The 24,044-nt window shown below is 46.9% G+C and overlaps 1 protein-coding gene across 1 annotated transcript in view; it reads right to left on the reverse strand.

Annotated features, from left to right (window-relative positions):
• PANX1 (pannexin 1) overlaps positions 1–19,586 on the reverse strand; it is a 45,125-nt gene extending 25,539 nt beyond the window's left edge. Inside the window, exon 1 of the mRNA XM_042905270.1 lies at positions 19,241–19,586. Coding sequence (XP_042761204.1) covers positions 19,241–19,421 — 181 coding nt within the window. The 5' untranslated portion in view covers positions 19,422–19,586. The remainder of the gene's footprint in view (positions 1–19,240) is intronic.
• Between the last annotated feature and the right edge of the window lie 4,458 nt (positions 19,587–24,044).

Genomic DNA, 24,044 nt, shown 5'->3' on the forward strand with positions numbered 1-24,044 from the left:
TTCACTGGGCGTCTACTGTGCACATGGTGTATGGGGCACACAAGGGACTCAAAGATAAAGACGACATGGTCCCTGTCCTCGAAGAGCTTACAGTCCAGTAGAGGAGGCCAAGAACAGAGCCACCAGTGATAACAGACAAGACAAAGTGCATCAGGGTGATGGCTGAGCCCTGGCAGGTGTTCCTGTCTGAAGGGAGGAGGACCCAGCTGGGGAACCAGCCCAAGCAGACACCTGGAGCCTTTAGAGTTTGCGGCGCATTATGAAGGGGAGCAGACCACTGCACCCGGGACACAGGGTCCATCTGGGGATCACGTAAAGGACAGCCCTGCAGACTCGATCCTGTAGTGCTGGCAGGGAGGGCTTGGTGGGGGGAGGGGTTTCAATGTCCTTGGGGTCGTCAGCCCCACAGTTGCAGCCCTGGTGACCTGCAGGGCTGGGGTGGGGCTGGTCATGGCTGCAGCAGAGCAAGTGGCCTCCCCAGCAAGAGTGCAAGCGGTGGGGAGGGCGATCCCACAGCGGCGGGACCCAAGCCCCAGCATAAGTGAGCAGCTTCTGTGCTGGGGCACGAGCTAGCCTGCTCTGTCTGCACTACTCCCCGCTCACAAGACTGGGGGAGGGCAGAGTACACAGGCTTCAGGACGGAGCTGCTTACCAGGCCCGCTCCGCATGCCCCCGGGCTGGTGATCTGACCTCTGCCCGCCTCAGTTCCTCATCTGTCGGCTCGGCAGCCAGTCTTTCCAGAGTGCCTGCCCTGTCCTAGACCCTGGTCTGGTGCTCGCTGTGCTAGTCCCTTTCACTGTCACCACCCCATGAGACAGGCTCTACTCTTACCCAATTTACTGATGAGGAAACTGTGGGACAGAGAAATTATGCAACTTGCCTCAGGTCTCACAGTGGGTATGTCGCCTGCCGGGATTGGAGGCTCCAAAACTCACATCTTAATGGCTATCCCACAGTCTCTCAAAAGTGAAAAACAAATGGAACTGCCTGGAAGGACTGCTGCCAGGAAAACACGGTGCTGAAAGGACCGGACACACAGGTGGAGTCAGTATATGCTGGGTTCAGGTGAGAGACAACTGTTACTCAAAATATATAACGAACTCTTAAAACTCAACATAAGAAAACAAACAACTCAATTAAAAATGGCCAAAGACCTTAGCAAACACCTCACTAAAGAAGACAAGCAGATGGGAAACGAGTACATGAAGAGAGTCTCATGTGTCATCAGAGAAATGCAGATGAAAACAAGGTACCAGTACGTGCCTATTAGAATGGCCAAAATCTGGAACACTGACAACACTTGGGGCAATAGGAACACTCATTCGTTGTGACTGGGAATGCGATATAGTAGAGCCACTTTGGAAGACGTTCGGGCAGGTTCTTAAGAAACTAAACATGCTTTTACCACATGATCCAGTAATCCTGCTCCTTAGTATTTGCCCAAAGGACTTGAAAACTCATGTCTACACAAAAACCTGCATATGGAGGTTTACAGCAGCTTTACTCATAATTGCCAAAATTTGGAAGCAACCATGACGTCCTTCAGATAAACCGTGGTCCCTCAAGACAATGGGATACTCAACACTAAAGAGAAATGAGCTGGGGAGCCTGGGTGGCTCAGTTGAGTGTCGGACTTTGCCTCAGGTCATGATCTCGTGATTTGTGAGTTCGAGCCCCGTGTCGGGCTCTGTGCTGACAGCTTGGAGCCTGGAGCCTGCTTCTGATTCTGTGTCTCCCTCTCTCTCTACCCCTTGCCTGCTCACACTCTGTCTCTGTCTCTCTCTCAAAACTAAATAAACATTTAAAAAAAAAATTTAAAGAGAAATGAGCCAGTAAGCTACAAAAAGTCATGGAGAAACGTTAAGTGTGTATGACTAAGTGAAAGAAGCCAATCTGAAAAGGCTACATACCGTACGGTTCCAACTCTATGACACTGTGGAAAAGACCAAACTCTAAAGACTGTAAAAAGATCAGTGGTTGCCAGGGGTGTGGGGGTAGGGGTCGAATAAGCAGAGCACAGAGGATTTTTAGGGCAGTGAAAATATTCTGTATGATACCATAATGATGGATACAGGTCATTTTCACGGTTTCAGCCCACAGAATGTACGACTCCTGCGGGGGATGTTGATAATGGGGAAGGCCATGCCTGTGTAGGGGCAGGGAGTATTTAGCAAACCTCTGTACCTCCCCTCAGTTTTGCTCTGAACTTAACAATGCTCTAGAAAAGTAGAGCCTTCATAAAATGTGTGTGTGTGTGTGTGTGTGTGTGTGTGTGTGTGTGTGTGTATACATGCACCTCAGTAGCTGTTAATACTGGTCCTAAAGACAGCAGAGGAAGGCAGGCATTGGGAGCAACTGTCCAGGTGCAGAGGGAAGTGGCATTTCCCTGCAGGACCCCAGCCCCTTCAGCTGCCCCCCTCCAGGGCCCTTCCAGAGCTGCAGCTTCTCACAGGCCCACAACAGGGCCGCCTGCTCGGCCTGGTGTTGAGCGCCAACCGCCAGCCCCACCCAGGACATCAGGCTTCCACACCAGGCCCGGCCTACTCCTTCCTCACCGTCCAGTGCCAGGCCAGGCTGCGGAAGTGACCACGAAACCCCAGAGCAGAGCTGCCCAATGGGACTGGCTTGGGTCCTTCCCAGGTCAGCTCCAACACCCCAGGAGGGGCAGGAGAGCTCCCATGTGCTCACGGAGTTCCCCACGATGGCTCCTGGGAAACTGTGATAAGGTATCCGCCCCATACAGAATATTGTGGCGGAGTCCAAGACACCTGTAACAGTCCCCATCCTCAAAGTGCACAGAGATCGTCAGCCCGAACTGCACTGCAGGAGCCCCTAATTAGTCTCTCCACAACTGCAATCCATTCTTGCAGCGTACCCGGGTGAGGTTTTAAAACGTGGCTGTGATCATGTCCCGTTTAGCTAAGAGCCCTCTGACTGCGCTGGATAAGCTAAAATCCGAATGCCACAGGCGCTCCTTGATGGGGCCCCTGCCCACCCCTCCCAGGTCTTGCTCCCGGCCTCTTCCCCCTGTTCAACAGGCCCCAGTAACACTGACTCTCTTCTGCTTCTCTCAAGAAACCATGTCTGCTCTCCCCTAAGAGGCTCCACAGAGGCTGATGGACCGCTCCTCCTAAAGCCATCTCCAGTGTCCCGGATGGGGTGAGGCTCCCCACCAGGGCCCTTGCTCCAAAATACTGCTCACAGCAATTCCCGGGGCGCTGTCTCCCCCGCCAGGCTGCAAGCTCCCGGCCTTCTTCACTGCTAGGTCCTAGTGCACAGTGCGGTGCTCAGTGAAGGGCCAAATGAATAAGAACATGAACAAATGGAGATGAGGGGTGGAAAAGAACAGTAAGGCACAGCGGGAACCGCAGGCCAGAATCAGAAGGGGACTGGTGTGCATCCAGTAACTAATTTTAGCCCAATGTCCTCACGTTACAAGGGTTGAAACAGATTCTAAGGCGAGATGCCTTTTGGGCCCACATGCCCCACACAGCTGTTCCTCAGTGGGAAGCAGTAAGTGTCACAAGAATGTTCCTTCTGTTCTTTACAGCACATCCTTTTTTCTTTTTTCATGTTTGTTTATTTTTGAGAGAGAGAGACAGAGTGCGAGTGAAGGGTAGAGAGACTGAGACACAGAATCTGAAGCAGGCTCCAGGCTCTGAGCCGTCAGCACAGAGCCCAATGCAGGGCTCGAACCCACAAATCATGAGATCGTGACCTGAGCTGAAGTCGGACACTTAACCGACTGAGCTGCCCAGATAGCCCCAGAGCATCCGTTTTCTGTCCCACTATTCACTTTGGTGTGTGCACCAGAGAAAACTGAAAGCATAAAGGCTTAGAGAGTTTACAGAGACTTAGAAGGAATGAAGCCTTATTAGGAAGAAGATTTTCACAATCATCAGACTCTCCTTCCTGTAAGGGACACTGGCGAAGGGAAAGGAGGCAAGTTACTGTCACCCAGACTCATCCGGAGTTGAGCCTTCAGCCCCTGAGTGGTGCCTGAGTATGAGGGAGAGCTGGGAAGAAGCAAAGCCTCTCATCTCAGCTGTACTGGCTCATCACAATACTGCAAAGCACGCCCAGGTTGCAAAAGCTTAACATACACTAGCTTCAGCGTCAACCAGCACGTACTGAATACAAACCATGCTTCAGGCCTCTTTCCATCTATTCTCTCATTTGATAGATATCATTTTCTGTTTTGCAAACACAACCTGGTCAAAGAAGAGGGGAACCTCACCAAGAAAGGGTACAGAACGTCTCTCTCTGTGCTTTTTGAAATTTTAAGAACCCTTATGCATGATCATCAAATGTGCAGCAGATGTTAACACTTAAAAGAAAGAGCTTTGTTGTTTTTTGTTTTGTTTTGTTTTGTTTTTTAAGAGAGTGTGAGAGAGAGGGCATGAGCAGGGGAGAGGGACAGAGTGGGAGAGACAGACTCTCAAGCAGGCTCCATGCCCAGTGTGGAGCCCAACACAGGCTTGATCTCATGACTCTGGGATCATGACCTAAGCCAAAATTAAGAGTCATATGCTCAACCAACTGAGCCACCCAGGAGATGCAAAAGACTTATTTATTTATTAACATTTATTTATTTTTGAGAGACAGAAAGAGACAGAGCATGAGCGGGGGAGGGGCAGAGAGAGAGAAGGAGACACAGAATCGGAAGCAGGCTCCAGGCTCTGAGCTGTCAGCACAGAGCCTGACGCGGGGCTCGAACCCACAAACCGTGAGATCGTGACCTGAGCCGAAGTTGGAAGCTCAACTGACTGAGCCACCCAGGTGCCCCCAAAAGACTTTTTTAAAAGACATCCTTACAATGAAAGACCTAAATGTGAGACAGAAACCATCAAAACCCTAGAGGAGAAAGCAGGCAACAACCTCTTTGACCTCAACTGCAGCAATTTCTTGCTGCGCACATCTCCAAAGTCATGAAAATTAAAAGCAAAAATGAACTATTGGGACCTCATCAAGATAAAAAGCTTCTGCACTGCAAAGGAAACAATCAACAAAACTAAAAGGCAACTGACGGAATGGGAAAAGAAATTTGCAAATGACATATCAGATAAAGGGTTAGTATCCACAATCTATAAAGAACTTACCAAACTCAACACCCGAAAAACAAATAATCCAGTGAAGAAATGGGCAAAAGACATGAAGAGACACTTTTCCAAAGAAGACATCCAGATGGCCGACACACATGAAAAAATGATCAATGTCATTCATCATCAGGGAAATACAAATCAAAACCACACTGAGATAACACTTCACACCTGTCAGAATGGCTAAAATTAACAACTCAGGAAACAACAGACACTTGTGAGGATGTGGAGAAACGGGAACCCTCTTGCGCTGTTGGTGGGAATGCAAACTGGTGCAGCTGCTCTGGAAAACAGTGTGGAGGTTCCTCAAAAAATTAAAAATAGAACTACTCTATGACCCAGCAATAGCGCTGTTAGGAATTTATCCAAAGGATTCAGGAGTGCTGATTCATAGGGGCACATGTACCCCAATTCATAGCAGCACCTTCAACAATAGCCAAAGTATGGAAAGAGCCCAAATGTCCATCAACTGATGAATGGATAAAGAAGATGTGGTTTATATATACAATGGAATACTACTTGGCAATGAGAAAGAATGAAATCCTGCCATTTGCAGCACTGTGGGTGGAACTGGAGGGTATTATGCTAAGTGAAATAAGTCAGAGAAAGACAGATATTATATGTTTTCACCCATGTGGAACTTGAGAAACTTAACAGAAGACCATGGGGGAAGGGAAGGGGAAAAAATAGTTACAAACTGAGAGGGAGGGAGGCAAACCATAAGAGACTCTTGGATACTGAGAACAAACTGAGGGTTGATGGCGGGGGGGACGGGGAGAGGGGAAAATGGGTGATGGGCATTGAGGAGGCACCTGTTGGGAGGAGCACTGGGTGTTGCACGTAAGCGATGAATCGTGGTAATCTACCCCCAAAACCAAGAGCACACTGTACACACTGCATGTTAGCCAAATTGACATTATATTTAAAAAAATAAAAATTTGGGGCGCCTGGGTGGCTCAGTCAGTCAAGCGTTCGACTTCAGCTCAGGTCATGATCTCGCAGTCTGTGAGCTCGAGCCCCGCGTCAGGATCTGTGCTGACAGCTCAGAGCCCGGAGCCTGTTTCAGATTCTGTGTCTCCCTCTCTCTCTGACCCTCCCCCGTTCATGCTGTGTCTCTCTCTGTCTCAAAAATAAATAAACGTTAAAAATAAAAAATTTAAAAAAAATTTTTAAAAAATAAATAAAAATTTAAAAAAATAATAAATAAATAAAAATAAAATACAATACAATAAAACAAAATAAAATAAAATAAAAGACATCCTTACATTTCCTAGTAGGCATGTGCTAGTTTTGCTCATTGACTAAGATTAAGCAGGGAAACTTTCGCTTAAAAAAAAAAAATAGTCAAGATAGACTGGGGTTGGAGGAGATTTCATAAAGCAATGATAAAGAGCTGAGACCTGATGGTCTCTCTAGGATCAAATACCTGAGGCCAAAACGCAACAGTAAGTGGCTGGAAACAATGAGCAGCCCCTAGCACACCTCTAAGTGTCATAGCCAGACCCCAGAGCCACGTCTTGTGAAATCCCAGTGCAAATAGGGGACTACTAACTGAAACAGTGAGATGCCGTTTCCAAGAGAATGGCAAATATAAAACTCCGAAAATATTAAGTATCAGTAAAGAAGTGGGGAAGGGGGCTGCTCCCCTACATCCCTGATGTGAGTTAACACTTCTGAGAGCAACCGGAAGTAGCTTTTATATTTGGAATGTGCATACCTTGTGACCCTTGAACTTCCAACTCCACCCTCAAGTCTGACCCTGGAGCAATGGTTCTCAAAGTGTGGTCTGGAACCTGAGAATCTTTCAAGAAGATTGTGATGTTAAGCCTGCTTTCACAATCAGCTTTATTTGCCTTCTTACTCTCATTCTTTTATGAGTTTAGATAGTGAGTTTCCAGAGGCTACGGACATGGGATATTGCCACATAATGAATGAAAAGCAGATGTGAGAATGCAGTGGTCTTCCATTAAGCTAGACATTAAGGAGATCTGGCAAAAATGGAAAACGCTACGCTTCTTATAAGATTTTTGTTTTTGAAGTTTTTTAAATGAAAATATATATGTTTCACACATATGTGAAAAAATAACACATTTTAATGAAAATATATGACAATATGACATGTAATGGGCTTCTTATTATTTTAAGTTCATGTTTTCACAATTTGTTTTAATTTTTAACATGATAAATACTGACAGACACAATCCACAAACAAAAGTTCTTTGAAATCTTCAATAAGACTTAAGAGTGTGAAATGTCATGAGACCAAAAAGTTTGAGAACCACTAACCACTGATCTAGAGAAACACATTTTGCATGAGGAAGCACATCCAAGGATGTTCACTGAGCCACTGTGTATAGTAGGAAAATGCAGAATGAACTTCCATGTCCCTTAACAGAATAGTTGAATGAACTGGGGTGTAGTCAGACTACGGAAAATGATGCCCCACCAAAAACAGTGAGGCAGATACATCTACGTGCACCAACGTGAAAATATCTCCAGGACACACTGCAGATAAGTGAGCAAATTGCACACTATTAATACGTGGCATAACATTTTCTTAAAGATTTAATAATAACGGCAGCGCCTGGGTGGCTCAGTCGGTTAAGCATCTGACTTCAGCTCAGGTCACGATCTCATGGTCCGTGAGTTCGAGTCTCCCATCAGACTCTGTGCTGACAGCTCGAAGCCTGGAGCCTGCTTCAGATTCTATGTCTCCCTCTCTCTTCTCTGCCCCTCCCTCACTCACTCTCTCTCAAAAAAACTTTAAAAATTTAATAATAACGAAATGCAAATAAAATCATGTTTTTTCCACGGGAACACAGAGCAGCACAAAACACTAACAGTACACAGTAATGGTAGTTAGTTACCTCTGGGGAGTGAGCAAGGGCAGGGCTTTAATTTTCTCTTACTGTCTGAACTTTAACATAGACACACACAAACACACATACTTACAGACGTGGCAAATTCGAATTTGGGAAATCTGGGAAACTCCCTCCACTATCCTATCAGCAGCAGGTGGTGAGACCTACTGGCACTGGGGCAGGGAGCATCTCAGGACAGCCTCATGCCCACAGCCTGTCTCATCAGCTGAAGCACTGAGGTCATGTACAGCTTATTCATACTTCCTCCTGGAATATTCACCACTTTCCAAACCAACTTGGAAATCGTAATTCTTCTCAAAGCCCATTCATAATCTGTTTCCCAAAGACAGAGGAATAGCAGTGATCAAAATATGGAAAGTAACCTTGATGACACCCCAAAATGTAGCAATAGACTGGTTCTTGCAACTATCAAAACAAAATGTCCAATAGTTGAGATAACCTGACAAGTTCCCAATAAGGACCAGCTGATAATGATCCTCTTCCTGTAATCCAATAACATTTTAAATATTTAATACGGTGTGAAGAATTTTTCTCCTAAAGATGCAACGATCTGCCCTAGGCAAGTCTGTTGCTTCAACTGCTGAGCTTTGCACTGGTTTCTTAGCTCATGATTCTAATATTCCATGATTGCAGTTACTTAATTGACACACGTATCTCCTTGCACCTAGAAACAAGCCAGTAGGAAAGCAATAACAGAAAGGTCTGGTGTTTTACAAGAATAGACCAGAGGGACGATACACATAGCCCGAAAACAGGCTCACTTACATAAGAGTTTGTAGTAAGAAAACCACCATAGATTGATGAGTAAAGAATAGGTTCCTCAATAAATGACATGGGGGAATAAAGGGGGGAATTAGCTACAATCTTGACTTCCACCATCAAAAGAACAAAACAGACTGAAGGGGTAAAGGTTAATAAATAAGATCACTGAAGACAATGAAGAAAAAGGAGATGGTTATTTAAGTGCTGTAAGGAGGAGCTATATCAATCTCATCATTACAGAATTAAAGAAATTAAAAAAATGGGCAGTTTGACAACTTAAAACAACTGCTGCTCATCAAAATGAACCACAGCCACAATTCAAAGGTCACAGACAACTGAAAGGAAGATACCTGCAAAAAAAGAGAGCCAAAAAATATCTGAAACTATGTTACCCATAGAGTTCATAAAATCCATTGAGACCTCAACATCCTGGGGCACCTGCGTGGCTCCTTCAGTTAAATGTCTGACTCTTGATTTCAGCTCAGGTCATGATCTCACAGTTTGTGGGATTGAGCCCCGAGTCAGGCTCTGCACTGAGCCTGCTTGGGATCCTCTGTCTCCCTCTCTACACCTCCCTTGCTCCAGCATGCACATGTGCTCTCTCTCTCAAAATAAATAAACCTCAAAAAAATTAAAAAAAAAAAAAAGAAGAAACCAACATCCCCTCTGAAAGATAAGCAAAAGACAAGAACGAGTCACAGAACTATACAAATGGTAAAAATACCTATGGAAAAATGTTCAACACAGTAATTGAATAAATGTGACCTAAAACAATGGTGTACTTGTATCCATCTACTAAACTGTCAGGGACCATCGCTACATGCTGCTGGCGGCGATGAGGAGGGTACTCTCCTCACTGCTGGTGGAAGCGGCAGGGACCATCCTTCCGGAGGGCAAGCTGCCATGCCAACCAGTCCTGAAACTGTCTGCACACACTTTGGCCTCATAATGAGACGTACACAATTTGTTGAAATACTGAAATCTTTATAGTGAAGAGGTTTGTGTTCAGGTGTATTCTGCACAATGCTATTTATATTAGCAAAAATGTTGTGCAAGGGTTAAATTTTGATATTCCTATTCAACATCCAGTTTGGTAGCCACCAAACATCAAGTTTAAGAATATGGTAAAATGGGGCACCTGGGTGGCTCAGGTGGTTAAGTATCTAGCTCTTAACTCCAGCTCAGGTCTTGATCTCACAGTTCATGGATTTGAGCCCCGTCTTGGGCTCTGTGCTGACAGTGCAGAGCCTGCTTGGGATTCTCTCTCTCCCTTTCTCTGCCCCTCCCATGCTTAAGTGTTCGGTCTCTCTCAAAATAAATAAACTTAAAAAAAAAAAAAAAAGAATATGGCAAAATGGCTCTGAATTAGTGTTTGATTGTTTTTTTTTTAAGTAGAAGCTGTCAGCTATGTATATATAAAAAGCCAAGGCATAAAATACACCAAGATGTAACAGTGGCTAACACTGGTGGTAGAATTACTACCAGTTTCTCTTCTGCACTTCCCGTATTTTCTACAGTAAGCCCTATCTTTACAATCAGACATACACACATATATAAAGGAGTACGAGCTTTAGAGAGGATGAATAAAAAATACAGAAGAATGAAAAGCCCTTTCCCAACACGCCCGTTGTATCCCACACAGAGCCAGGCTTGCCTCGGTAGCACATGGGTTCTCTGTAGGTCCCTCCTCCCCCACCCCTGGCCACCTATGTCCCCACGCTGCCCTCCTCACTCAGCCAGGGCCCAGTGGGCATGGGCCTCAAACTGCCTACCCTTCTCCACTCTGGACCAAACTCACTGCCTCAGTTAGGGGTTTGAGACAAAAGCAATCCAAGGGAGCAATCTGCAGCAGAAAGGTGGTGTTTGCATGGTTTTTAAAAAGGATGCTGCCGATCCAAACTTGGAATCTGCCAAAGGTCCAAGATGTATTTTCAGTTTTTGCTAGGGATGGGAGTTCCATCTATTTCGAAAGAATAGACTTCCCCACCTCAAGTTTCATTTTCTTTCCTTCCTTTTTCTTCTTGGGGTAGGAATGGGGAGACACAGAAAGGGAGGAGTAAATAATCAAATATGGATCTAATTTACTGGGACTCTTCAAGTCAGGGAACACTGTGCACTGAAACAGAAACAGAAAGAAGGCCTTCCCACCAAAAGCAGATGAGGGTTCCTTTTTCTCTGCATCCTCACCAACTTGTTATTTCATGTTTGTTTTTTTTATTTTTATTTTTTTTATTTTAGCCATTCTGACCGGTGTGAGGTGCTCATTGTAGTTTTGATTTGCATTTCCCTGATGAGTGATGTTGGGCATCTTTTCATGTGTCTGTTGGATGTCTGTACATCTTTCTTTGGAAAAATGTTCATGCCTTCTGCCTATTTTTAATCAGACTGGTCTTTTTGTTTTGTTTTGGTGTTGAGTTGTATGAGTTCTTTATGTATTTTTGGTAGTATAACCCCTTATTGGATATATCATTTGCAACCATCTTCTCCAACTCAGTAGGCTGCCTTTTGTTTTGTTGGTGGTTTCCTTGGCTGTGCAGAAGCTTTTTACTCTGATGTAATCCCAACAGTTGATTTTTGCTTTCATTTCCCTTGCCTTAGGAGGCCTGTCTAGAAAAATGTTGCTATGGCTGACGTCAAAAAAATCACTACTTATGTTCTCTTCAAGGTTTTTTATGGCTTCAGGTCTCACATTTAGGTCTTTAATCCAATTTGAGCTTATTTTTGTTTATGGTATTAGAAAGTGGGCTAGTTTCATTCTTTTGCATGTAGCTGTCCAGTTTTCCCAGCATCATTTATTGAAGACACTGTCTTTTTCCCACTGTAAAAATGATATAGCCACTGTGGAAAACACTAGGAGGTTCTTCAAAAAACCAAAAATAGAAATACCATATGATTCAATAATTCCACTACTGGGTATTTACCCAAAGAAAACAAAAACACTAATTTGAAAAGATAAAGGCACCTTATGTTTATCACAGCATGATTTATAATAGCTAAAATATGGAAGCAACCTAAGTATACATTAATAGATGAATGTATAAAAATGTACATACATACACACACACACACAGAATATTATGCAGCCACAAAAAAGGATGAGATCTTGCCATTTATGACAATCCATAGATGGAACTAGAGGGTATTATGCCAAGTGAAATAAGTCGGACTGAGAAAGACAAATACCATATGATTTCACTCAGGTGCAGAATCTAATAAACAAAACAAATGAATAAGTGAAAACAAATACATGAAAAGCAGAACCATGCCTACAAATATGTAAAACAAACTGATGGTTGCCAGAGAGAAGGGGGCATGGGGGGACTGGCCAATTGGTGAAGGGGAGTGGGAGATAGGGGTACCACTTATGGAATGAGTAAGTCATGGGAAGAGAAGGCACAGCATATGCAATATAGTCAGCGATACTGTGATAGCACTATATGGTGACAGATGGGAGTTACACTTGAGGTGAGCATAACGTAACACAGAGAGATGTTGAATCACTAGCTTGTACACCTGAAACTAATGTAACATTGTGTATCAACGATACTCAAAAAATAAATAAATAAATAAAAAGAATAAAACAGAACAAATGCTGCCTGGGCAAGTTCTAGTTGTTTTAAAAACCAATCTCATCATTACTAAATGTTTGCTTTTCATCTCTCAGTTCAATTCCTTGCTCTACTATTGTTATTCTAGTCAGTTCCAATGATAATATACAGAGTATTCAAATATTTTTATGACAATTTTTTAACACTAACTCTTCCAAGATACATAAAATTCCATTTTTACAGAGATTCAATCCTTCTGGCATCCCTGCTCATTCTATTCCTTCACACACTCTGTTAAACGCCTGCTATGTATCAAGTTTTATGTTGGAGGCTATGGATGGAGCAGTCAACCAGAGAGGACAGGTGGTTCCTGCCCTCAGTGAACTTACAGTCTTAGGGGGAGACAGTATTTAACAAATACTTACACAAATTACCTAACTGTAACTTGTGGTTAAGTGCTAGGAAGGAAACTTATAGATGCTATGAGAACACATCAGGAAGCCCACTGACTATTATAATTTTACTCCTGAAACAGGCTATTTCTTTCTTAAAGCTGGAAGCACATCAAAATGCCTCTTCCAATCTTCTGATAGACTCACATTTAGAGGGAGGTAGTGGTGGAGGCTCTTGTTTGTTTTGTACTTGCAGTAAGAACACAGGAATGCACAACTATCCTGGAAAATGATTTCATCCTGGAAATTGATACTGGTTTCTTCTTTCAATGTAGAGAGGAGGGGCGTATTTACAAAGACTTATATACAAACAAACCTTGTATTTAATTAATAGAAGAAATTTCGGGGTGGCTGAGTGGCTCAGTCGGTTGAGCGTCTGACTTCGGCTCAGGTCATGATCTCGCGGTCTGTGAGTTCAAGCCCCGTGTCGGGCTCTGTGCTGACAGCTCAGAGCCTGGAGCCTGTTTCAGATTCTGTGTCTCCCTCTCTCCCCCACCTCCCCACCCCCCACTCATGTTCTGTCTCTCTGTCAAAAACAAATAAACATAAAAAAAATTTAATAGAAGAAATTTGGAAAGAACCTAGATGTGCATCATTCAGAGAGTGCTCAGATGAATTATGATAAGGATATACTATGTTCTGTAAGAACATGGATGGAGGCAAAGACAAATACCCTATGATTTCATTCATATGTAGAAGTTAAGAAATAAAAAAAAGAGACAAATATACTTTTAAAAAAATGTTTATTTATTTATTTTGAGAGAGAGTGCTTGCACAAGCAGGGGAGGGTTAGAGAGAAGAGAATCCCAACCAGGCTCCATGCTGTCAGCACGGAGCAGGATACAGGACTTGATCCCATAAACCACGAGATCATGACCTGAGCTGAAATCAAGAGCCAGATGCTTAACCAACTGAGCCACCTGGGTACCCCAAAGTACACTCTTAAATACAGACAACAAACTGATGGTTTCAAGAGGGGGAAATGGGTGAAACAGGTAAAGAGGAAAAGGGGACACTTGTCGTGATGAGCACTGAGTAACATATGGAAGAGGTGAGTAATTACAGTGTATACGTGAGACGAATATTAACACTGTAAGTTAACTACACTTGAGTTAAAGACTAATAGTAAGGCAATGCCTATGTACTAACATGGAATGCTCTCCAAAACATACTATGTGGGGAAAAGCAAACCACTACACATGACTCAATTTGTTTTCAAAAGAATGCATACACCTGTTGTACTAATGAGAGAAAGCGCTTTATGGCTGTACCAGGTGTCCGTGGCGATTACCTCCGGCACATGATGGAGGAGGTTTACGCATTATTTACCGTGACAATGTATTTAGGTACTATTCGTACAATAAAAATACAACAGTTAAGACAAAATTCACCCTGAAAAATTTGTACTCGTTGGCAGCCTCCCCACTGCTTACTGGAAGCAGTGCCCTGTAGAAACAGCCACAGAGTGGAGCCAGCCCGGAGAGACCAAACCCCTTTGTCCAGAACCGTGGGTGTTCACTGGGAGGGCAGCAGGGAGGGAAGGGCAGACAAAACACCCCTTCCCAAGGGCCTGCTGGCTGTCCCCGCGGCTCATGTGCTCCAGCCAGCCGGGCTCAGGGCAAGCAGCATATCCTGGCAGCAGACGGGAGCTCTCCTCTCCCAGGGCTGCCTAACATGCCAGATTACGGCACCAGAGAATCAGAGCGGTCCCTGAGGAGGAGTATCTCAGCATCACGCCCTGAACAGCCCTAAGCCAAGGGCACCGCAGACCCTGTCAAAAGACTCCCAAGAACATAATCCCATTCACGTTGAAAGGTAGCACTTTTCTTCAATAGTTTGGATACATACTCAGAATCTGAGCTTAAAGGCCATGTAGTCTACTTACGTTTGTATTCTACACAGAGTTGTCACCCACATGTTTCCTAAACTCTCTCTGAAAACAGGTGTGTTAGGCACTGAGGAGGGCACTTGTTGGGATGAGCACTGGGTGTTGTATGTGAGCAAAGAATCATGGGAATCTACCCCCAAAACCAAGAGCACACCGTATACTCTGTATGTTAGCCAACTTAACAATACATTATATTAAGAAAATGAAAAAAAAAAAAAAAAAAAAAGAATAAGGGGCCTTCTGTGGCCCAGAACTTTGTCTCCCTGCAGCTTCCACACTGGTGACGTGTGTGTTCTCTGAGCCACAGGGAATGACATTCATCCGCCCTACACAGTAGAGGTAGAGCCCTTCAACATTACAAACACAGCTCCCTCCCTGCCCCAGAACACTGCAGAAGGGAACTGGAGGCACCTGGAATATAACCTAGACTTCTAAGTCAAGTGAGGCAACTTGGCTCTGTCTCTTGATAACCCACATCCGTCAATGCTATTATCCGGGGCAGACGTCAGGAAGGAAACCATGACAAGGCATGACTTGGATTTTTAAAAGACCTGGGAATCCCGGCGACTGGGAATCTCCCTCTCCATACTAGGGACCCCACGCTTCTAGCTGGTGAATTCCAGGCACCGGGTAGGACCTGCCAACTGCAACCTCTGGCCTGACCTTGGTATGTGAACCTGGCTTACCTTCTTCCATCCTTCCCCTTTCCCGGAATGCCCCTGCTCCCCCTCAGCCCAGCTGCAGTCCAAGAGAGGACCCCAGAGCATCCTGAACGTGCTCCAGCATTTCCTTCACCACATTTTGACTGAGCGCCTATGGCGTACAAGACATAACGCCAGACTCGGAGAGAGAAAAAGTGAGGGCTGGTCAAACAGAGCGTCCGTTCTGCCTTGACGGGCTCCCACCACGTGATCGTCCCAGTCCGGTCACAATTACATTTAGACTGTCTTCTGCTGCGCGCCAGGTGATGTAAAATTGAGTGGTTGTTCTTCTCCATGCCCAACTTACCCTCTGGGGAGCAGGGCCTGGAGTGTTTCAGGAGAGCGGAGTAGAAGCATCGGGCCCAACCAGACCAGGAGTTATCTAATTCTTACATCAGTTCAACAGTCAGTGGCTCACTATCCAAAAGCCTTCAAAATGCTCCCAACCACAACTCAGGGGTTAAGAAGTCCCCTAGCAACTCCTTCCAGAATGTTTCTGCTTGTACTTCTCTCCATCACGGGGCAGTCAGGATCAGTAAGCAGTCCCAGCCTCAGGCCGCTACAGGCGCTACCGGAGTTCCCTTTACCTTGACCATGGGCACCAGCCCCTCTCTGCTCGGCTGCACCTCATCGCTTCTATGATGACCCACACCTTGTGGGCAAATAGCAAGGTGGAGTCCCTTGTTGCTCCCCACCCCTGCAGCAATCCTCATCCCTGCAAGCAGCCCCTCATCAGGGCCCATGGGAAGTGAAGGGGCCAGAATCTCTGTGGAGGGGACTCTGTCTGCAGCCCTTGTGCCGGCACCCAGCAGGGCCTAAATAAAGGTCGTTCACTGCCCCACCAGCGGGTCCCTGTGGCCTGGGCAGGGTCTGTCCCTTTTTTTCTGAGAGGAGCCCGGTGGGCTGAACTAGTGAGAAAATGGGCCAAAGACTAAGGAGAAGCCTTTAATACAAAGCCTAATATGGTTTATCACGAGGACATTCTCCAGTCCTCAACACTCTGCTTCCATATGCATACACTTTTTTAATTCTAAAAAGTCTGTGCAAATTTTCAGATTTATTAGAATTTTTTCTTTAAAGTAAAAATGTTTTCTTAAAGTAAAAATTGTCACCCAGTTACAATCTGCATCCTGTTTTGTAGAAATCAGTTAATGGAAAATTTAGTTTTCAGAAACTGGAAAATAAAATTTATTTTATGCTTAAGAGGATTTTGGGGGGGCACCTGGGTGGCTCAGTCGGTTAAGTGTCTGACTTCGGCTCAGGTCATGATCTTGGGGTTTGTGGGTTCGAGCCCCTTGTCAGGCTCTGTGCTGTTAGCTCAGAGCCTGGGGCCTGCTTTGGATTCTGTGTCTCTCTCTCTCTCTCTGCCCCTCCCCCACTCACGCTCTGTCTCTGTCTCTCAAAAATAAATAAAATGTTAAAAAAAAAAAAGAGGATTAAAAAAATTTTTTTTAAGTTTATTTATTCATTCTTTGAGAGAATGGGTGGCTTAGTCACTTGAGCATCTGACTCGGTTTTGGCTCAGGTCATGACTTCATGGTTTGTGGGACAGAGCAGAGCCTGCTTGGGATTCTCTCTCTCCGTCTCCCTCTGCCCCTCCCCTGCCCATGCGCTCGCTTTCTCTCAACAGTAAAAAATAAATAAACATGTTAAATTACTACTCTCTTTCTTTGTTATTGTTCTCCTTAATTGCTCTGCTTGTTTTTGCTTTTACACAAAAGCCGACATTACCCAAAAATCAATGCTGCCTGACAAGACCCCGCTATACCAACTCCATGCATTAATTTATGTTACCTCTCTTCTCCTATCTAATGTCTTTCTTTCTGGCTTCATCTAATGAGTACTGACAGGTCTTCCCTAGTCCTGCTGGCTTCATCCCACATGCCTGTCCTCTCCCTGGAAGTCCTGAAGCCCTTGAGAAGAATGGGGGTCTCTCCACAGCTTCACCCCAGTCCCTGCCAGCCTTCACCTGCTTGGTGCTCGGAGCGCGACACTGTCCTGTCACTGAGTCACACGCTGCTGAATGGCACCTGTCAGCATGTCTGTTCTAGCACCCAGGCGGACGGTAAACTCTTGTTCTAGCGCCCAGGCGGACGGGAAGAAGACCATGCCTCAAAGTCCTTTCATGTCCCACTCAGCACACAGCAGTGCTGTGCACATAGCATAAGGTCAGGCTCCTGCTGGGTAAGCCCACTTCCAATGCCAACCAAATGCCTCTCAGGCAGCCCATCGACTTGGATGTGTCGAGAGTGCTTCCAGTGCAGCTGCCTTCAGAATCCCTCTAATATGCGGGGTAGACATTAAGTTTGATCACAGAGAGTAACCAACTCCTCCCTCCTGGCATCAGATAGATGCCCAAGACTGTTGCTTCTCCATGACAGGGACCATGCATCCTTTACTCCTGGGTCCTTGGTCCAGCCCACAGCTGGTACTCAAGGAACACCTGCTGAAGGGAGAGATTATCTCCAGGACCCAAGCTACTTGCTGGTTTTCCTTTCTATTGGAACTCCCCAACTCCTGGCCATCTGGAAGGTGGAAGGATACCCCATGACTATGCCTGCCCAAAGACAAGGTGAACACTTATTTTCCACAATGAATTTGGCAATTTCCTGCCAAGTTTAACGACTTAGTGCTGTAGATCACAAAGTCAAGCTCACCACAACCCTTTCCTAATCAACCACCATTTCCAATCACTTGGGCCTGCAGCCTTTACAACAACTCTGGTCAGTCTCTTCCCTTCATGGCCCATTAAAAACTAGGTACCCAAGTGCCGCTTACTGCTCCTTGATCTCTTTTAAGTCACCCTTCCCATCCTTTCCCTTCAAGTCCTGGCCCCCACCCAAGTGCAAGACCTCAAACAATGCCCCAGCTTCTGGCATCCAGCCTCCCTAGCTCCAACTCCCTTCACAGACCCTACATGTTACCATTAGGCTTATTAAGGACTGTTTTCAACGGGTCCATCCTCTGCTCAAACAGTAACTTTGCACTTTTGAAACCATCAAGTCTGTACTCTTCTGTTCTAACTGACCTGGACCCATATTCATGCTCATATCCCAAGAACTGTGACTAACCTTCCTGCCTCTCTCCTTCCAGGAACATGCAACATTCTCTGCGATCTCATAATCTTGGCAAAGGTCTCACCTCTGCTTATTCAATTCCCACCCATGCCCCAGAGCTCAGGACCACCACAATTTCTCACATAAGCTTTCCCCAAGGCCCAGTCCCACGGGTCTCTCTTCTCCCTCACTGAACAGTCTCTAGCTGTCATACACTGACTTCCTGTTGACTCATAAGCATCTTTTTTGATGGTGTTAAGTCAGAACATCTGAGGAAGACCAGACTCTTATTGGCCATGTAATCCTGCCCAAACCATGAAGAATTCTGGTATCCTTCTGACATCTGCCAAGTGCAGTTCTCTCCCATGATTCACAACAACCCTGTAAAGCCAAAGTCTCTGTAAGAATCAACTAAATGTCAGGTAATGAAGAGCGCACACACTTTTCATGGAGTACTTATCCTCTATCCAGCCACTCAGGAACTTCTCTGCTACAAAATTTTAGGTAACTGCACAAATGTAGGGGTACGGGAAGGAGACAGGAGGCCGTTCGACAAATCTGATGGCAAGGGCACCGGTCCTAAGTGTGGGACATGAACACTCAGCCGCTGTCGGGATCAGTGGGGAGCAGAGAGAAGAACTGAGCAGTAGGGATGCAAGCAGGATCCACAGGGGTATAAATGAACCACGTGGATAAAGAATGAAACTGGGGCTACCTTTCTTCCCAACGTTCAATCCATCGCAGCCTCCAGGACTGCCAGGGGCGCGCAGTAAAATCACTTTCCGCCAGACCCCGGCACCTCGGAGAGCGCCGGCCAGGCCGACCCGCCCCTCCCCGCCCCTCTGGCCTTACCGATCGAGATTTCCTGCGCGAAGGCCAGCGAAATGAGCAGCAGGGGCAGCCCCACCGCGATGCACGTGACCATTTTATCCACTGCCAGCTCCAGCCGCAGCCCCTTGAACTTGGGCTCCGAGGGCTCCTTCAGCAAGAAGTCCGAGAACACGTACTCGGTGGCCAGGTGGGCGATAGCCATGGCTGAGGCGCGCGGGTTCGGCCCCACTGGCGCAGGAGTGCAGGCGCCGATACCGCCGACGTCTGGAGGGTTCGGAGGACTGCGCGGCGCCTTCACCGTCACCTGCCGCGCCCCCGGCTTTCGCTTTCCCTTTGCCGGCTCCCCGGTTGCTCATACAACCCACCAGCCTTTGTGTCTGCAGGCGCCCGGCTCCCAGCGAGCCACAGCGCCGCCGCCGCAGCTCGCGCCGTGCGCCCGGGCGCAGGAGCTCTCGCGCTCGCTCGGGCGCAGGCCCGCCCCCGAGCGCTCGGCCGGCGCAGGCCCCCGGGATGCGCGCGCCGCCTGGGCTCCGCGCCGCCCCGCCTCCGCAGGCGCGAGAACCTCTCTCCTCCTTCCCGCGACCCCTCCGCCCCGCTCCGGAGGCAGAAGCCGCCCCGGGCCGGCTAGCGCGCTCGCTCGCTCGCTCGCTGCGCCGCGCTCTTCCGGAACTACCGGGGAGCCAGAGATGCCGGGGGCGTGGAGTTGCCGGAAACCGCGGTGACGCGGGCAGCCTGCGCGCGACCCCGGGACGCACCTCTGCCGAGGGGTCTTCCCCCGGGGCGGGACCTCGGGAAATGCTCGGCCCCTCTCGGCCTCGTCCTTCCCCTCTTCCCGGACCGGGAGTTTTGAAATCATTTCTGAAAGCGACCCCTCACCCTGGAGACAGGATGGTCCCCCTTGACGCCCCACTCGCAACACTCCTACACGGTGGAATCGGGTTAAAAGGAGCCGCAAAGGCTTCAAAGAGCAACGGCTTCCATAAGAGGTGTAGAGAAGAGGGGACTCTGGACCCTTCCAGGGGCTGGGCGCGAGGGGAGGCGCGAGGTCCGTGGTGAGCCGGAGCCTCCCGCTTCCCTTATTGCTGCCCGGTCCGCGCTTTGCCTCCAGCCTTCCCAGTCACAGCCTCGGGATGGGAGCCAGCTTCGGGCTGTCCGCAAATGAACGGGTGTGGGGCTGGGGACGGCTGCTCCCGAACCGCTTACGGGAAGTCAGCAGGAGCAGAAGTAGACACGAGGAGATGCTCTAGCGGGCAACATTAGGAGCTGACAGGACCTTTAAGCGAGAGGGCTCCTCGGGCTGGGCTGGGCTAGCCTGGGCTGCCTTCTCTGCCCTTTGTTCCTGGGCAGGTCCGTGCAGGCCTCCTCCGTGTGCCCTCAGGTCCCTCCAGCAGATCTCCACCCTGGCCTGTCCTCTGAGCGCTCATCCAACAGTTTGCGCAACTCTGCCCTTGGATGGCTCACAGGACCTCAGACTCCTCACGGCCAGGACTGCAGCCCACCCCCCTTCCTCTCAACCGGAACTCCCGTCTTCCCCATCTGGCGGAATGCCCCACCATCCACCCCTACCACCGAGCCAGAAACCTCGAGCACCACCTCTCACGTTTCCATTTCTCCAGCTGCCATAACCAATTTCCGAATTCACTGGGCGCTTCTCTCCTAAATATAGAAAATCTGATGGTTTTTCTGCACCTGCATTTCCAACACTGGAATCCAGGCCACCACCCTATCTCCTTACCACATACAGGAGTATATCCCCTAGGTGTGGGAGCCACTTTGCTCCCACAGCTGCCAGAGGGAACTTTTAAAAGACCCAATCTGATCACGTCCCCCCCACCCCCCGCGCTTAAAGTGTACAATGGGTTTAGGATAAAATCCCTGTTTCTTAGCGTGGCCATTGCCTGCCTCCCCAAACTTCACACTTTCCCCTAAAGTCTTCCAAATTGGCCAAGCCCCTGGCCTCCTCCAAGCCTTTCCCTGCCCCAGACACCGCCATTGTAGCCTCTTTGCTTGGCCTTACGCACCCTCCTCACCTCAGCTGGATGTCATTGCCTTAGGAAAGTCTTCCCTGAGTAAATTAAACTGAATTAGGCCCTTTGTTGTATATTCTTGTTATGCTGGCACTACTGGTAGCTAGCTGTGGGCCTTGGAAAGTCAGCCCATCCTCCTGTGCCTCCGTTTTCTCATCTGTAAAGTGTTATGCCTCTTTGGATTGTGCTAAGAATCAAATGCGTTAACACATGTAAAGTGCCAAGAACAGTGCCTGGCGATTGATGGATGCTATGGGAATATTCTGTTATTTGTGCCCTCTATTTTTCCTTCTTTGTTTTAAATGTTTTATTTATTTTTGAGACAAAGAGCGAGCACGAGCAAGGGAGGGGCAGAGAGAGAGAGAGAGGGAGACACAGAATCCAAAGCAGGCTCCAGGCTCCAAGCAATCAGTACACAGCCCAAGGCAGAGCTCAAACTCACGAACCATGAGATCATGACCTGAGCCGAAGTCGGATGCTTAACCGACTGAGCTACCGAGGCACCCCTATTTTTCCTTTCTAATGATAATCACAATTACAATTTAACAGTATTCGTTTAACCATTTATCAATTTACTGTTTAAGGTGTCACACGAGTGTGTGTAACACTGCTTTTCAATAAAAAAATAGACTTTAATTTGTAGAATAGTGTTAGATTTACAGAAAAATTGAACAGATGGTACAGGGAGTTCCCATCTACCCCCACTCCTTTCTGCGTCCATTTCCCCCTCCCGTGAACATATTAGTATGACGTGTTAATATTAGTGAAAATCTAGTTTATTCGTATCTCCTTAAGGTCTACCTAGGATCCTTTTTCTGTTGTAGGATCCCATCTAGGATACCACATTATGTTTCTTTGTCTCCTTAGCTCCTCTTAGCTATGACGGTTTCTTAGACTCTCCTTAGTTTTGATGACATTGCTTTGTTTGTAAGTGTAAGGTACATTTTGGGATTGAATGACACATCTTCTTCCCCGCCTGCCCTGCCCCCACCCCTGCTCCAGTGGAAAACAGTGGAGATAGGAAATAAGAGGAGAGATCTGCTTTAGAGAGGGCAGTCAGGGGAGCTCACAGATGAGCTAGGAAAGAGAGGGAGGGGAATGGAAGAGTATTCCAGGCATAGAAAGCAACCTGTGCAAAGGTCCTGAGGCAGGAAAGAACTAGCAGGGCCCAAGACCTGATAAAAGATCAGGGAAGAGTTGGAGATGAAGTTGGAGAGGTGGGCACGGGCCGAATCAGGCTGGGCCTTAGACCAAGGTAAGGAGTTTGGATATAATTAAAAGTGAAATGGAAAGACACCAAAGGGTATTCCCCAGGGAAGTGACATGATCAGATCTGGAAGAACACCACTGCAGCTGTTGGAGCGGTTGGAAGGGACAAGAGTGACAGTGGAGAGGCTGGTTAGGAGACTGCCGCAGTGATCCTGCTTGAGCAGGATTTGTGGCCTGCAGCCCAAACACATTTTTAATTTTCTAGCATAAAGATGGTTCTCAGATTCATGAAGATATATAAAATAAGGTGTGGAGAAGGCTATAACAAATTGCCACAAACTTGATGGCTCACATTTAGTCTCTAAGAGTTCTGGAGCTCTTAAATCCAGAATCGTGCTCACTGGAACAAAAGGTGCCAGCAGGGCCAAGATCCCTTTGGAGGATCTGGAGGAGAATTTGTTCCCTTGCCTTTCCCCGGTTTTAGAGCAGCATTCGTTGGTTTGTGGCCCCTTCCTCTGTCTCCAATGCCAGCAGCACAGTGTCCTGCTCCAGTTGTCACGTTGCCTTCTTCTATAGTCAAATCGCCCTCTGCTTCCCTTTTAGAAGGACACCGTGATTTTATTTATGGCCAATCTAGGTAGTCTGTCTCAGAATCCTTAACTTATTCATACCTGCAAAGTCCTTTTTGCCATAGAAGGCAACACAGGTTCAGGGATTAGGACACAAAATCTTTGAGGACATTATTCAGCCTACCCTAGAGGGCAAAAGAGAGAAGAGGGTCCAGTGTCCAGCCCCGAGGCATGCTAACACTTAAGTTATAAGGGAGAGAAGGAACTAGCAAGAGCCTGAGAAGGAAGAACAATTGAAGAAGGAAGGCTGGCGGGGGTTCATGTTGAAGAGCCAAGGGACCAGAGTGTGTTAAGAAGGAAGGAGCTGTCGACTGACTGTTGCGGAGAGGTGGAGGGCAATAAAGATGGGGAAGAAGCCACTGGAAATGGCATCATGGTTGTTGCTTTGACAACAGCATATTGGGATGTGGGAGCAAGGCACACTGGATTGGAAGCCCCTGGAATAAGTTGAGGAAAGCGGGAGGTGAGGTGGTTACAGGTTGCAAGTTCTGCTACGGAGGGAACAGAGAAACTAGGTTATGAAATTGAGGACAACAGCCCTCTGTTTTCTACTTTCAGTGGTGGGTACCGTTGACGACTTCCTCTCAGAGAGAAAACAAAATATTGAGGGAATGAAGTCCTTGAGCAAGTAAGAATGGTGAGGTCCAGAGCCAAGTGAGAGAGGGGCCCTGCCAGGAGCAAGGACACGTCCTGCATTGTAAGAGGAGATGTATCTAAATGTAACTGATTTTCTCAAAGGACCCCTGTATGGTACATTTCAGGTAACAATGTTTGGGGGGGGGGAGTCCTATTATTCCTGGAAATATATTGTTATTTTTGTTTCATTTCCTTTAGCATGTATAACTAAGATAATTGCTAAATCTAAGAGATAGTTCTCTTTTAACCAATCTCCTATGCCAAGTCCAGGGATTGGTAGTATTTAGTGAAAAAAAATGCAAATAGCCGTTTTATAATCTGGGA

This window comes from Panthera leo, chromosome D1, assembly GCF_018350215.1.
Source record: "Panthera leo isolate Ple1 chromosome D1, P.leo_Ple1_pat1.1, whole genome shotgun sequence".
Lineage (NCBI taxonomy): Eukaryota > Metazoa > Chordata > Mammalia > Carnivora > Felidae > Panthera > Panthera leo.